Raw genomic sequence first — 16,156 nt, forward strand, 5'->3', positions numbered from 1 at the left:
CTGCTGGTGTATTATATCAGTGCAGCTAAACTGGGAAATTGCCTGGCTGAAGATCTGCCCTCAAACACCTTTCTACGGCATTGCTGCATTCCCACTCCGCTCTCGCCGCCGTGCTCTATGCAAAAACTGGCATAACAAAAGCCAAATTCATTCTTGTCTCTCTGTTTTCTCCATTCCTCCTGGCCCCAGAGGACAGCTTTCTCTTGAAGAGCCATTGCCCCTGAAACAATTTCAAATGAAGTGCTGAGGCTGTTTGAAATTCACCCGACGCACGTAGCTGCAGGCGAGCGCACGGTCCCAGTCCCAGAGAAGATGCAGGATTTCAAGCAAGGACTGACAGATGGCCGCTTCGCTTTCTTTCCCCCCCAACATTACCAGAAGAGGACTACAAAGGCCCTGGTAATTAACAGCATTTCGCAGAGAGCTGACAGAGGTGACGTATGGCATTCAGGGAGCCATCGGGGCAGCAGCCGACGTGGGCTGCGGCACTGACCGAGCGCAAGGAGCTGGCTCGGAGAAGACGGTGCCTTTGAACTGTACTTGGGATTCCACGCTGGCGCGGAGCCGAGCTTGGGATTTGATTTCCTTTCACACACGCTCCCCCCTGCATTTCTTTTCTTCTTCCTTCGATTCCCCAAAGTTCTATTTTCTGCCGCTTCTCAGACTTGAATCCCAGGTTCCTTTTAAAGTGTGGGGAAATTAATGAGCAACCTTAAAGCCTCATTCTTTTCTCCCAGCAGTTTGGCTTTGTGGGAAGTGTGTAGGTGCGATTAACACTGTAGGAGTGGTTGGGAGAAAAACGCATCGCACAACCACTCTAATTTAATGAGATTTTGTTCGTTAACTACTTTCTGGCTGCCCAAAAAGGAACTGAAAGAGAAGAAAACCTAAGACTTATTTTTTAGTAAAATTAATTTTAATGAGAGCAGAAAACTTTTAATCTCTTGAAACTTAAAGCAGTGCTAATGGTCTCTATCTTATTATTTTGTAACTTTACTTGAGGTATATTCATCTGTTCAGCATAATCAAGAGGAACTGCCATTTCGCTATCACTTAACCCCCGGTCAGGTAAATGCGAAAGCAGGAACCGCGGACGGGGACAGGGCAGAGGAAGGGAGAACTGCCCGAGCACGCGGGGGAAGCAGCAGCAGCAGCACTGCCAAGGCAGCAGCAGCCCATCAGCTCTCCGGCGTGAGCCGTTCCGGCGCCCCCAGCACCGTGGGGCCAACAAGACTCAAGGGCCCGTGCCCCAGCGCGCCCCACGCGGGCAAAGCCCTGGCTCGCGGTGGCACGCATCCAGCGCCTCTGAAGCCATCGATGCTTTTCTCCCCATACTGCGCAGTAGTCCACATAGGCCAGAGCAGGCTTGGAGAATCGTTTCTTTCTAGCCCAGTTCCCCGCCGCCCCCAGTTTTTAATCCTTTTCTGCATAATCCCAGTTCATCAGATCAATACGCTTTCAGAGTGTATTTTTTTTACTACAGTTGGTAACAACTCCATTCTTCCACCTACCCTATGCACAAACAAGGAACATACGCTGCCAAAGCCTTGCTTTTTTCCCCCGTCTCTCAGAAGAGCAGTGCCAGGTCTGTCACTTCTCAGCTGCCTCCATCGACAGCGCCCTAAAAGCACCCAGGGAAAACTCTAACCACTGCCCCGTCTCTCACCAGTAGAGCTGAAGCCACCAAAATGCTCTACTTCCTCCTCAAGCAAGCAAGAAAAAAAAGCCGCTGCTCTAATAACACTGACACCTGACTATTCTGTTCATTCTATGAATTATTAGTGAATTTGTAAGTAGATGCTTTAGAATCCTTAAGTGAAGCAGAATGCACAGGTTTTTTTTCAGGCGAGCTCCACTGACTCCAAGAGAGTTGAGCATCCACCTCCGTGATCCTGCCCCGAGGTACAGCCACCCAATCCATCGGTTCACTCTTGAAGGACAGTATCAAGAATCCAGACCAAGATCCCGTATTGGATATGTGTGTCTGCACCTCCCTTTCCCGGACAAAGCCACTTCTGCCACTAAGAATAAACCTTAACAATCCACGGCAATGTGGAGCATTCCTAATAACAAGTTAGCAGTTGAACACTCTGGTACCCTGAAAGCTCAAATCTGCAATGAAGCAGCATGTTCTGCTCATGAAGGAGAAGGCAGAACTATTTAAATTCAGTGTGGAGCAAGAAGGATTACACAGAATACAGCCTGTACAGAAATATATATTTTCTGGGAATCGCTCTCCCATTTTCTTTAAAGAAAAAAAAAAAGATGTAAAAATTTTCTTCTTTGTTAATGAAAGCCCCACACAGAAGCAGCCACCTGTGACTGATCCTCAACCACACAACGGTCCTTTTAAGCTGCTCCTCTCTGCCTTCTGCACCTGGCTCCTCTGCAAGGCTACAGGGCCCCCTCTCTCCCGCTCCCAGCTTTCTGTCCCACGCCTCTTCATCAGCTTTGGCGCTGGCAAAACAGAGCGCAGGATTACTGCCCGAAAGGAGGTTTCCGCAGTCTCTAGAGCTTCTCCCCTTTGGTTCTGCCAGGCGGTTTCACCCGAGAACAAGCACAGGTGGAGTCCCAGGCGTTTGCTGGGTGGCGGGGGCCAGGCGGGCGCCCGGACGGCTCTTACCGGTGTAGTCGATGACGAACCCGGTGTTGCTGACGGATGCGTCGCTTCGGAAGGCGAGGAAGAGGCTGTTACTGCTGCTCTCGATCCTCTCCGGTATCTGGGAGCCGTAAAAGCTTCCGATCAGGGGGCTGAGTGAATCGGGTCCATCGTAGATATGAAGGAAATCATAGCCAGGCTCCAGGCTGAAGCTGCAAAGCCAAAGGAGGAGTGTTTGAAGCGTGAGCACGCCACAGCAGCCCCGAGAACAGAGACTGCGGTCTCGATGGTACAACCACGTAGCTGAGAGACTGCTTCTGCCCCAAAACAGCTCCTCGGGTAAGTAGAGGACGTTTCTGTCTCTGTTCCACACATAAGGAGGACTGGGGATACAGTCAAGAGCACAGAAGCGTAAGGCAGTGCTGCTACGGGAGCTTCCTCTGCTGCGCCACTTACACGGCCACGTTCTGCAAAACCACGGGTACACCAAAGAGGAGCTGCAGTTGTAGTACGTGGAACTTCTCCCAGAATTAAGGTGGTGTCTGAGAACAGATCACTCAGGACTAGGGGACAGCCCTGCCAGGTTTGGTTTGGTTCCTTCAGACCCCCGGGCAGACCCAGTTCCCCCAGGCAGTGCCCACCACCGGTACCCGCTCCCCGTCCCCACGGGAGTGGGAGCAAAGAGCTCTCAGTACGTACGTGTTAAACACCAGGGCAATGACATAATCGGGAGAGACGGTCAGCTGCCAGTCGCACTCCTTCCCCGGCGGGTAGGGCTCGGGGTACTGCGGGGACAAGATCACTCCCGCCGGTCCCGTCAAGATACCTCCACAGGGAGCTGAGGGCAACCAAGCAAAGGATGAGGCTTTGTCCCAGAGAAACTTAAAAAATTGTAGATGAGATACAGGAGGGGAGAAAGAGAGAGAGGTGGGTGGATAAGGGGACAGAGAGGCAGTTTGCACGGTTGTCTGATATTAGGATACATAATACAAGAGCTTGTAGTGGCCTAGCAGAGATGAGGGCTCTGTTACTCCAGACGGGGTCCACACAAACACACGCAGAGCTGTGGATGCTGCCACAATCTTCCCAAGAGACGTATGTGAGTGGCCAGAAGGAGAGAGAGATGCTTTATGCTTTTCTGTTGCATTTATTTGGGCAACTCCTGGTCAAAGTCTGGATGGATGCTAAATAAGTGAAAACATGCTGCCTGGGACTAATGGCTTGTTTGCGTTTGTTACAGTCACCAACGCGTTAAATGCCAAACTAATTGAAAAATCAATTATTACTTTTTAAGGCTAAAAATGCCTGCGTATATTTCCACTGTGGGAAATACTCAGGACTGATTTACCACTGCCAGCCTTTCTCCAGTCTCCTCATGAGGGGCGACGCTCCAAGATTCCCCCCGTTGCCCAGATCGACCCTCCCAGGTTTGGGACGGGGCGAGAGGGAGGGGACCACAGTCTGGGTTCAAGTCGGGTGTCTGACACCAACCAGCCTCCAGCAACGCAAACACCCAGCGGGACGCGAGCTAGCATGGGATAGAGATAAGAGAACAGATCTCGGAAGGGTCTTCCGTGAAGCAGAGAGCGTGAGTGTTTATCTTGTGAGCTTTTATAAAGCCCAGCAAATACACGAGGATCTCCAGATATAAGGTAACACATAGTGGGGCTGTTCTATGAAGATCACGGCAGAGATTTAACTGGAGACCCTTCTCCAAGGCCCAGAAGCAACTTGTTCAGCCAAGTCCAGTTGCAGGCTCCTGCAGGCACTGGGAACTGTTAGCCCTCTCGAACAGACACGGAAATCACAGCACAGACAGTGAAGTTTAGCTGAAGGTCATGAACAAATAACTTGGAAGAACCACAAGCATCTGTTCCGTGTCCATTTACCTTAACCTTTAGGGTGCGTTCCTCTTCCAGACTGTAAAGTCAGGGGAAAATTCACAAGAAACTGAAGTACACAGACTCGTTTTTGAAAAGCCTAAGGGAGGTGACTGTTTAACACCCTCTGATTTCTTTGAAAATCCTACCCATAGTCTCCGAAGGATTTAAACTAGACACTGGCCCAAGCCATAGCTGTTTGGAGTTGGTTGTTGGGATGCAGACTTCAAATGCACCAAACCTCTGGGGGCTGTTTCAGCTGAGGTTCCAGTTCAGCCCACATTGTTTAGGGACTGCAGAAGTTGTACAATAAAGATGTGAAAATACGTTTGAAATGCTAAATACAAACAAAAAATCCAAGCCCTAAATTAAACCCCGTTATCCAACTCAGCTCTAACTAGGCAGCCTGCTAAACAGTTACTATAAAACTGAAATTATTTGGCCAATGATTATTCCTCCAAATCCTTTGTCACTCAACAGAGGGAAGGAGCAAGACGTTGCTTTCAGCTTTTTCATGGACCTTATGGCTCCTAAAACAAGATTGCCAGGCTTGTGTTCAAAAAGGACCCAACACAGCATCTCCAAGTCAAACTGGAGACGACCCATGGGAATTCATCTCACACCAAATTAAGGCACCGGCTACATTTCTCTGAAAAGGACTGAGAGCCCAGCTTCTGGTGGGAAAGAAAACGCAAAGAATGACGAGATGGGCCTGACATGCAACAGTATGATTTAGTTATAGCTCCGGGAAGACTAAAAGGACCGTCTCTATCAGGCTGAAAGGGTGCCACACTAGATCATCAAGATAGTCATTCAGAACCAAGTCATCCTGCAGGGAGCATAAATCCCGTGCGTGCTGTAGAAGTTTCCCAGCTGGCATTAAATTCGATGTTAGAAACAGAAATAACTGATTTTTCTTGCTTGGGATAACAGTGCATAAACAGGAATGAAGGTTACAAGTAAGTAATTTGTGGCTAGCATTTAATTGGCTAGCAAATTTGATGTTTATTGCTCTAAAAATAGCATGCCTATTTTTATGTGTTCTGGACATGTTACAAAGAATCACTTTTATGAGCTTCTTTTATTACTTTATGAGCTCAAAGAAAATGTCAGATAGTTCTTTCTCATGACAGAATTTGCAGTGTCCTCATGCAGAAATTATTCACCCATGACCCCAATCCTCTCCACCAACCCGAGTTTTAAAGCAGCCTTTGCTTGTGACTTGTCAGGTTAACGACCGTCACTCACGCTGCAGTACGGCCCACGAGCTTCCAGCACGAACTCGATTCTCAACGTCCCACTGTCCCACTCTGGGGATAAACCTAAAAAGTCGTTCTATGAGACAGCGACCCGAGACACGGATGCCTTCTCATACACCTCTTCTAACCAGGTGGGACTCATCCCCTTCAGAGACACACGTCCTGCAATGAAAGGGGGCAGGGAAGCCAGCGCGAGGGGAGGATGGCTGCGTGTTCGTACCTGTGCAGGAGGGAGGGTCTGGCTGCCAGAAAAACCTGTTCTCGATCTGCACGCAAGTGATTTTGGCCTCGCCTTGCAGAGCGTATCCGGGGTTGCACTGGAAGATGATGGAGTCACCTGCCTCTTTGCTGTCACCGCTCCGGCTCCCGTTCTGGGGGATTCCTGGGTCATTGCAGGAAGTGGCAGTGGAAACTGAAAAGTATTAAAAATATGTATTTTTTTATATATATATTTAATACAGGCTTACAGCACCGGCTGCACTTAGACTCTGTCCTTAAACAGATATCCAACCAACGACTAAATTCTCCATCTCTGCTCCTTTAGCATCCCTTGAAGTTGCCACACACACAAAAACTGGCTTTTAGGTTGCATTGAGCATCTGCCACTCCAGCTGGTAAAGGCTCTGGGGAACGACAAGTTCAAGTGCACTACACAGAGTGCAAGTTTGATGTATAATTGTGCACATGCATGTTTACTTAATAAGTCCAGACATCCGCTGATCTTACATGGCATTTTTATAGAATTCTGTGTCAGACACATGCTGCAAAATAAACTAATCCGCTAGCACTTTTCACTTCCCCTGTGCGGCAGAGCGATTTAGCCTTTAGCCCCGTGAAGCATCAAGCCTGACCTTTTAGAAATGCCCGTGTTTCCCTCCCAGTCTCGCTGCTGCGTCCCTTTGAGGGATGCGATGACCCCTCAGCTCCTCCTGAGCTGGGGGCAGGCGGCACAGCTTCTCCGCTGGCTGACCTCGAGGTCTGTCCACCCTACAACTACTTAACAGTACGCAAAGTCCTGGAGTAACAGAAGTTTCGCAAGCTTATATAGATCATTAAAGTTCACAAGATCCAAAACTGTATACTTCTGAGCTTAGGTCTGACTACTTAGTCACACCTGGTGAACAAAGGCTTTGAGCAGCACCATTCAATAAAGACCAGCCCCGTATCAGGCAGCGGAGCAGAGCTTATTTCCTGCCACCTTGACGAGAGTCTATTACACCAGCCAGTTTAGAGAAAGCTCTTCTTAAAAGAGCCAGAGGAAATCCCTCTCTCTCTTTCCGTGCAACTGAAGATAGGCAAGTTAGCAGCCCGGTCCGGCCCTTCCTGGCAGGCTGAGACACAAGGCTGGCAAAGAAAGAGGACGGGAGAGCTGTGCTGGGGACACAAAGCTCTCCCTCTGTCTTGGTCACCCCTGAAGGTCTTGTACCCAGCACAAACTCCCCCCAAAATGAGCTGGTCCGCTCTCCCGGCCACGAACAGAAAGCTACGAGCAGAAGCCTGGGAGAGACAGAATGAGCTCTGACGCTTGGGTACGTCTGAGTCGCAGAAAGGTCCCGTCACCATTCACCCAACAGCCCCATTTGCTACAGCTCCAAAAGAGGCATCTGCTGGTTGGTTACTGGACACATCAGAGAAGGTCTGCATCCTGGAAACCTCCATGTGAGTGTTGAAACATATTACCCTAATATAATTGAAATTAATGCGTTTGTAAGGCTGCGTCTTAGGTAATGGCTGCCAGGACTTAGGCAATGACAGATTGCAGTTGCATTACACGTAGTGCTGCTGCCAGCAATGACATCCCTACAGCCCATAGAGCTTTTTGTGATCTGCATCTCAGGGGAGCCAATTTGAGGGATTTTAAATAGACCTGGTTTTCAGAGAACACTGACCAACTGCTCCCGGAGCGCCTGGGGGAAGTTGCCTGCATACTGGTGTCTCTAAGGGACCTGTTGGGAATGTGGTGGAAAATATCTGTAATTTCTTCTTGTGTATTCCGCAATGTACTCTCTACATCTTGCTGCCAGCTTCACCACTGTGAAGGTGACTGTAGCAGAGGGGAGCACAGAATTCACCTGCATCGCAAGGACAAAATACACAAGTTTTCTCTATTTGCAGAGGCACGGTAGAGCACAAATGGCTGGAAGATCCCACAGTTCCTGCTATCGTGCTCAATACAATGTCATTTGCTCACCATCAGTAGCTTGTAGACAGACCTGAAATCATTTATCAGCAAAGCCAGGTTTAGAAAATGTTGAGGAAACAATACAAAGCCTACCTGAAAACTGAACAGCAAAGCCCTGCTTGCTCGTGAAGAAGTCAGTGTTGAACTGAAGGATGACAGAGTTGAAAGTACTGTGGACATCGCCGGGCAAGACGGACCCGCTCATCTCCTTGAGCAGGATGCCGTTCTCCACCGGACCGTCCCAGATCCTCAACACATCGTGGAACTCCTCGGTGTGGAAAACCATGAAATGGAGCCTGTGTGGGAAAATGAATGGGAAGTCGGACCACAAACTGAGCTCTGCTTTTTTTCCCCGAAAGGATTAGGTTGGTGGTACCAACCTACGGTAGCTTGGCCCACAAGGACCGTGTTCTCTCCTGTTAAATGCAACTCAGCTTGGACAAAGTGCTTTAGCCCTCTACCAAACTTTGTCTGTCTATAAAACCCAACCTCTCTTAGTCGCATACCTCCCTAACAAAACACATCCATAAACAAAAACCGAGGCACGGACGCTAACGTTTTCTGAAAAGTTGGGTCCTTTCTGGTGTTCTCTCCTGAGTGACCAAAATGACTAATCTCTCCTAAAAATTCTGGGGAACAAGGTGGAGGTCCAAAAGCCCATCGTGGGCAGTGAATACAACCCTCGCCAGAATATCACAGTCGGTTTTACACTGAAGGTGCTCAGACATTGCAATGAGTAGCTGAGACAAAAGGCTCAGTCGGGGACACGCAGGAAACCTGCCGCAGGGAGGGACGGGGGCTGGGAGGGAGAGCGTGGGGGTCTGTCCGGAGTTTCACGGAGCTCTGTAACAGATAAACACAGCAGTATTGAGAAGCTTAGAATTAGCAGAAAATGTGCTGGGGTCCCTCCAGACAACGTATGTATATTCATCCAATTCACACATTGTCCCTATGCTGCACACAGCAACAACCTTGGCTGTCCTTCTGATGATGCTGGTGTCCTGCAAGGGACAGCTTATTGTCAAGAGCCAGCATCTACTGATAAAATGCATTGATTTTTGTTACCTGCACTCAGATCAAAGAATTTGCCCCTGGCACCAGGCTGATCTTGTGTATCGGGGTGGAAAAAAAGGAAAGCAAACAACCAACACCACTCTTAATTAAAACAGCATCATGCTGGAAAAGAACCCTTTACCAGCGTGTTAACTGCCCTGGAGGTTAACAAAAAGGGGCAGAAAAGGGTGTGCGGGAGGGCGGTAAACAGGCTGGTGCAAATTCTGAATGCCGGATTGCAGCACCTCCGAGGATTTTACATGTTTTACAAAGTTCTGGACATTGCAAAACTGTATGTAGATCAGCTAACAGAATAACTTCAGCAAGAAATAAAGAAAAAGTGAGGCAGCACAAGCCAGCTCTCCAAAACCCACAATCAGAAGGGAAGGGAGAGAAAACAGAAATCAGGAAACTAGTGGCTGGCACTATTTACACACACACATTTGTGTTACACAGATTACACCGTGCTCCCAACGAGGTATTTGTTACGGTGTCCTGAATGCAGATCTCATTTCCTTACTCTGTGTACTTTACAGTTCCGCCTGCCCTGGGGAGAGGGCTGCAAGGTCTTCAGCGTACGCAGCAGACGCTCCTCAGCCCCGCAGCGGTGCTCCTCAGAGCTCCTCTTCGGTTTTTAAATGAAACCAGGGCTATGCCCATTTGGCACTGCCACAGAAAATTCCCCAGGGAAAGCCCAAGAGGTTGGCAGGAGCCATGGTGAGGAAATTCACCCCAGAGCCTGGACCAACGATGGACCTAAGGGCATGGGAGAAGGCCAGGAGGTCCCTCCATGGGGCCTGGTGGCACTCGGGGACAGGACACGCTCCGTCCCGCCATCAGCCCCTGGGGGATGCTCCTCTCTTCCCCCCCTGGGCTGGGGGTATCACACTGCACTTCTCCCACCACACCGACCTCCGCTGTGGAAGGACGTGAAGCGGATGAATCCCGGCTTTGCAAAGAGCTTTGGGATCGTCCAAAATCAGAAGTACCATCTCAGCACAAGACACTGTCATTATTATTGTTAGACCCAAGGGAGTTATCAACTAAAGGCTGCCATACATCAGGGCTCAGTCCTTTCACTCCGGCACTTAAAATGCCAGCTGAAGAGAAGGCATTTAATTGCCTCTGTTTTTCATTGCCACATTATCACTGGGGGAAATACCATCTGACACGGTGAAATCAGGCTAACACGGGGCAACTCGGGGCACACCAGTTTGAAACGGGGACGGAAATCCATAAACTGTACTGAGAAAAATCTGCAAAAAATAAAACAATCGGGTACTGCGCTTAAAACCCTGACAGCCCGCAGAGGAAAACAAGGAAGCAAAGGAAGCATTTGCTTGGCCGCTTTCCCATTTATCCGGGGCAAACATAAATAAATCAGGTAGAACCATAAAAGGGGGAAAAAAACCACCCCACTGCAATGTACTCAGCAACAAAATGATGTCCACAGAATCCGACAGAAACCGAAAGAGCTGAATCATAAATCTACCTAGCAGAGACCTTGAGCAAAGAGGAAAAAATGCTAGACTCCAGGAAAATGAGAATGGATCACAGCAGAGTTCTTCTCCACAGGTGCGTTGGCCTGATTACGTTTGCTCGCAGCCTAACTGGTTCTCCTTCGCCAAAACTGCCCCAGAAAGCTCGCTGCGGAGGACCTCGGGAACAGGGAGACGCTGGCAGAGGCTGACCTGGGGCTGGGGGGGACAGGACACCCTGGAAGTGCCACCGCCCGGGAGAGCCCACCACCGGCTCCCTGTGGGACCAGGGCCGCCTGCAGCAGCTCCCTCCCCTCGTGTGTTTTAAGCAGCACCTTGCGGGCAGGTTTCACCCCGAGGAGAACACCTGAGCCTGGTGGGCAGGGGACACGGTGGCGAGGTGCAGGCTGTCCAATGCCAGTTGGTTCGGGAGTCCGTTGGGATACCTGATTTTATTAACAGATCTGCTGTGCTCTGGAGCAACTCAACCTATTCGATAGGCACATCTGTAACCAAACAGCATCATTTTTTTTAATCAGCCTGATTCTGCTCCCAGCTTCGTTTAACAACACTGGGTTGGCAGACAACCGAGAGGAAGAGAGTTTTATTCTTGCACTCTTGACAATCCCAATTGCATGCATGAAAATGCATCAAGAAGCAAGTTAGGAATTGTGGCTATATATATATATAAATAAATACGGATATATGTGACAGAGGGAAAGTTCTCCCAGCTTAGCAAGAAGCAGAGAGGAAAGCCCAGCTCTGTGCTGATGATCTGCACAGTATTTGGTGAGCCAGGACAGAGAAGTGCTGAGAGGGGACAGCAAAGGGCTGCCAAGATGCTGAGGGGACTGGAACACCTCTCTGATGAGGAAAGGCTGAGGGATTTGGGTCTCGTCAGTCTGGAAAAAAGACGACTGAGGGGGGATCTCATCAACGCTTCTAAATACTGAAAGGGGGGGTGTCAGGAGGATGGGGCCAGGCTCTTCTCAGTGGGGCCCAGCGACAGGACAAGGCGTAACAGGCACAAACTTGACCATGGGAAGTTCCACCTCAACACAAGGAGGAACTTCTTTACTTTGAGGGTGGCAGAGCCCTGGTGCAGGCTGCCCAGAGAGGTGGGGGAGTCTCCGTCTCTGGAGACATCCCAACCCCGCCTGGAGGCGTTCCTGTGCCACCTGCTGTGGGTGACCCTGCTCTGGCAGGGGGTGGGACGGGATGATCTCCAGAGGGCCCTTCCAGCCCCTGCCAGTCTGGGATTCTGTGATGTAGCCCCAGCTCTTCACCCCACGTCGTGGCTGGCCAACCTGAGGCTCCTTCTGCTGGCGTTTCCCCACCCGAGCCCTGGCTGCCCAACCCGGCGCCATCCATTGAACCAGGATTAGCGATATCGATACACTCTCCTATGACGCTGCTATGCAATAAACCGCCCCTTCTAACTCCGTAGCCACTGCTCTCGGCTACGCAAGCAGTACTCAAAGGCAAATTTCCTTCCTTTTCCAGTACGCACTCTCACTTCCCTGTCTTCTTTCTCTCTCCAGACTCTCACAGGTAAGCCGAGTCATTTCAGTTGTAATTTTGTGTGCGTGTGTGTGTTTGCACATGCACAAAATCAATCCTCTCTTAAAGTGCAACCCTTCAACTTTCATGGCAATGATGTACAGACTAATTTTTCTGTCTTTCCTTCCCCTCATTCTGTGCAGATACAGCTTTATTCAAAAAGCTTTGGTGATTAATTTTAATGTAAGTTATAAATGAGAGCTTTATACAATTGTATCATGCGTGAAGAGGATTATTTTTCCAATGGATTACCATAAAAATGAAGTTGCTGAAAATGTGCTCCCTCAACTACCCAGAGATCATCTGTTCCGTTTGAGCTGCCAAATAAAGGAGCAGAAGAAGGGAGCTTTCATCTCTGATGAAAGGAAGGGTCACAAGGTGTACCACCGTACTTCTGCCTGCCGTCATTTCATTTCAGTCTCGGCCCCTTCCAGGCCTCTGGCTGATCCTGCACACACAAGCCCAAAGCTCCGCCGGCCTGAGTCTCTCCCAGAGCAGAGGGATTACGGCTGTGAGCCGAGGTCACTTGCTGAAGCAGCCTCTGGATGAGGAGGTCCCGTACACTTGGCGGGGTGGGAAGAGAAGAGGGGGTCTTGTGTCTACTTTGTCCTATCAAAATCTTCAGATTCTTCAGAGTCTTTTACAGGAGAATGAAAAAAAAGAGGAGACTTCAGCTGGAAGTTGCCCGTGCAGGAATTAAGCTGCATTTTCTATACTCTTTCTCCTGTGTTCGCACCAGAAACCATCCATTATTGAACCGTACTGAAGAGCAGAGCTAACGGAGGGAATTTCTGCATTAAGTAAAAATGAAAATACTGGACCAAATCTATCTCCAGCACAAATCCATCGACTAAAAGCACCATAGAGCTGAACATGATTAACAGTCTCGGCTGCAGAGATGATGAGTGCTGATGCAGCAAGGAAGCTACGGTGAAGGTACACGGGCACCGACAATGAAGGAGTGCAGGAGTGGAACAGCAACAGGTCTCAGGTCAGCCCAGAAATGGGGCGGACACACCGCTAACAAGCACTAGAAATTATGATGGGAGATCATGGCAGAGACGACTGTTGCTGAACAGACATTATAATCTGTGTTTCTCCCCTTCAAGTCCTATCGCTTAGTGAAAACCTGACCTGCCGATACACTTCAGCTTTCTGTGGAAGACGCCTCTGCTGGGCTGAGCTATGCAGGTACACCCGGGGCAGGGCTGACATGGCCCGGCTTGGGCAAAGCTCCGCGTGGGAGCCGTGGGGAAGCAGCAGGGACCACAGGTGAAGCATCACAGAGCAGAAAACGGCCTGGATTCTGCTGGTGACCGCACTAACTTTATGAGCCAAATGTCTCAATACCGTGCTTACCTAGCTGCCAAATTCACACTACTTACAAACAAATTGCATTTCAAACTGCCGTTTTCCAACAGGAAAGCGGCAACAGAACAACAAGAGAAGTCAGAGGAGCAGGAGGAGAAACAGCCTTGGGTCTCTGTACAGAGCAGGTGTTTAGAAACCACCTTGAGTCTTTCCTCCGGGAGGATAATTACGTTGTACGTGTTCTATTTATTATTAAAACAATAAAACAGTGCAATCAGAAGATGAAGGCTAAGCGCTGTGGTCTCAGTTTTCCAGCTGTCCACTCACACCCGGGGACCCTCACACCTGACCGTTCATTCTCACAAACGTAACGTGACAGAGCTCGTCCCTTTCAGCGGTAATTTACTCGGGCAGCAGAAATGGGAGATAAACCAGACCCATAATTGCCTTCCATTTATCCTTTCCTGGGATGCGATCTTCCAAGGAACTTTACAGATACGTCCTCATTTTAGGATTGGACACATGTTAAATATTTAAGACCTGGACACACATTAAATATTGTTGGAAATTCAACACTAAGCTGGTGGAAAAGGTTTGTTTCTGAATGCATCCCATTAAGGAAAGTGGTGAAAAGCATTTACACTGCCCAGAAAAGCTCCTGGATGTTATTTTGATACAGTAATACCACAGGCAGCAAATAATCTGGCGCCACCGCAATAGCTGCTACTGGCCCAGGCCACACAGGGCTAAAATACTTATGAGAAAGGAGACGCGATGCTGCTTCTGTCCAACCTGGCAAGGAGATAAACCAGCGTTTGTTCCTTCATTTGGGACTCTGAAAGTGACAGGGCATTCTCTCTACTTGCCTTCTGTAATTATTGATCCACTTCTGGAAGAATAAGCTGCACATGGAAAAGAAAGCAGGGCTACAATGACCTGCCCCAACTCACCCTATCGTGCAACCAGCTTCTGCCTCTATCGTCCAAATACAATTCAGATTATGATCGTAGGGCGTCGGGTAGCCGGGAGACAGTATCCGTCCTGACGACTCCCCTCTGATAGTACCCCCACACTCCGCTGAAAGAAACATACGGGTTAGTGAGAAGATTCATGACATATTATGGTTCTCGCTTGGCAACAATGCAAATCTCATCCTATGAATACAACAGGGAGTGCTTCTCGCCATTTAAAGAGATTCTCAAAGCCTACAAAACAAAGATAAAGAGAGTCATTTAACTCAGCTAAAAGACTGAGTTATCTGAATAACTCTGCACTTCCGTGCACATTCCTAACACCTGACATGCTGTCAAACTTCTTGACTCTGAGTGAGTAAAGGCACAGCCTGGCAGCATCCTGCCTTCCCCGAGTCACACGCGTGGGGTGAAAGAGCTCAATTCCTCTGCTTGTATCTGCAAAACATCTTAACCATTCAGCAGCGTGATAAAATGGAGAAGCCAATATACATATGTATCTGCTAAATGAACCTCAAAAGAGCGTGAGGATTTTGAATACATTTTCATAAGGTATCCATTAAATTTTTTTAGGTTTCCACACGTTCACACAGACACAGCCATTCATATGTAATATACGTAGAGCAAACAGGGTAAAGCTTAAGATGATGGATAAATCACAGAAATTTGCCTTTCTACCGCAATGATCAAGGCTAAAATTCAGCAGAGAGGTACTGCGTAAAGAAAGGTCCTAACTCATGGGAGGATACCGAATGCCAAGGTCTGAGCACGTCACTTCTAACCAGGAAAGCAGCCTGCCGGTTGCTGACGTCTCCCAGAGGAGTTAGTCTGTAAGAACTTCACCATGTCCTGGAAACACCAGCTAATTAGGAGGCTGTCAAGTGACAGACCAACGGCACTTCATTTAGGTACACAAAACTTAATAGCAGAGTTTTGCAAGCAAGAAGATGTCCTTTGGGAGGGTTACAGGTAAAAGGGAACTCAGGACTTAGCGAAGAGAAGATTAACTGAGGGAATTAAAACGCCTGAGAATCTGGGATTAGATGTCACGTAGCTCTCAGATAAACATGACTTTGAACTGTCAAACACCTGGACGCACGTTGATGTCTGCCATTATCAAAAAGCACCACTCCTTTTAACGCGTTCCAGTGAAAGGACAAGGCCTGGAAAAGCAGCAGTCTCCTTGCAGTGAAGCACGAAACCTTGTCAGATCTGTGCTCACAGCCCCCAGCAGAGTGCTCCACGTTAAAGCTGCTTCTCCAAGTTCTGCAGAGGTCAGTGCTCTCCATCTGAAGATGCCTTACGCAGCATCCTTGTCGTGGTCTTTACTAACGTAGACGGGTGCACTCAATCTCAGAGTAACATCATATGTATTAGACAGGAGGAAGGAAGGGCGTTCAGCGCGATGCCCACAAGCCAAGAACTTGTTAGAGGACATTTTAAAAGCACGAGTTGTCTCACCTACACAGGTTGGCAGGGGCTGATCCCAAGCTCTCCGCTCCCCCGTCAGGCAGACCAGCGCCCTGCTGCCTCGCAGGGTGTAGCCAGGGTCACAGCTAAAGGACACCGAGCTGCCAGCAAAGTGTCCCTCATCATGCACCTTGTAGCCGAACTGCGGGACGCCAGGGTCCTCGCATTTAATGAGCTCAAAACCTGGAGCGGGAGAAACAGCACCCGTTTTCATCAGATACTCAACAGCCAGGAAATATTAACACAAGACCATATTAGTATTTTCTTCTTAGAATTTTGCTAGAGAGAAGAAACACCATATTGAAAATGAATATTTTTTTTAATTAACATTCGACCAAGATCCCAGAAATCTGGTATCTCAGCTTCGATCCAAAGTTTCTGTATCACCGCTGC

General features: G+C 48.9%; 1 protein-coding gene across 3 annotated transcripts in view; it reads right to left on the bottom strand.

Moving 5' to 3' along the window:
- Window positions 1-16,156, bottom strand: part of CSMD2 (CUB and Sushi multiple domains 2) — a 297,274-nt gene that overhangs the window by 80,157 nt on the left and 200,961 nt on the right. For 2 of the 3 annotated variants that reach the window (XM_063355709.1, XM_063355711.1), the window contains 6 exons: window positions 15,755-15,946; window positions 14,273-14,399; window positions 8,014-8,216; window positions 5,959-6,150; window positions 3,299-3,437; window positions 2,624-2,811 (listed from right to left, as the gene is read on the bottom strand). In XM_063355709.1, coding sequence (XP_063211779.1) covers window positions 2,624-2,811; window positions 3,299-3,437; window positions 5,959-6,150; window positions 8,014-8,216; window positions 14,273-14,399; window positions 15,755-15,946 — 1,041 coding nt within the window. The remainder of the gene's footprint in view (window positions 1-2,623; window positions 2,812-3,298; window positions 3,438-5,958; window positions 6,151-8,013; window positions 8,217-14,272; window positions 14,400-15,754; window positions 15,947-16,156) is intronic. The other variant, XM_063355710.1, reaches the window with a different exon arrangement.

Source organism: Chroicocephalus ridibundus, chromosome 19 (genome assembly GCF_963924245.1).
Source record: "Chroicocephalus ridibundus chromosome 19, bChrRid1.1, whole genome shotgun sequence".
NCBI lineage: Eukaryota > Metazoa > Chordata > Aves > Charadriiformes > Laridae > Chroicocephalus > Chroicocephalus ridibundus.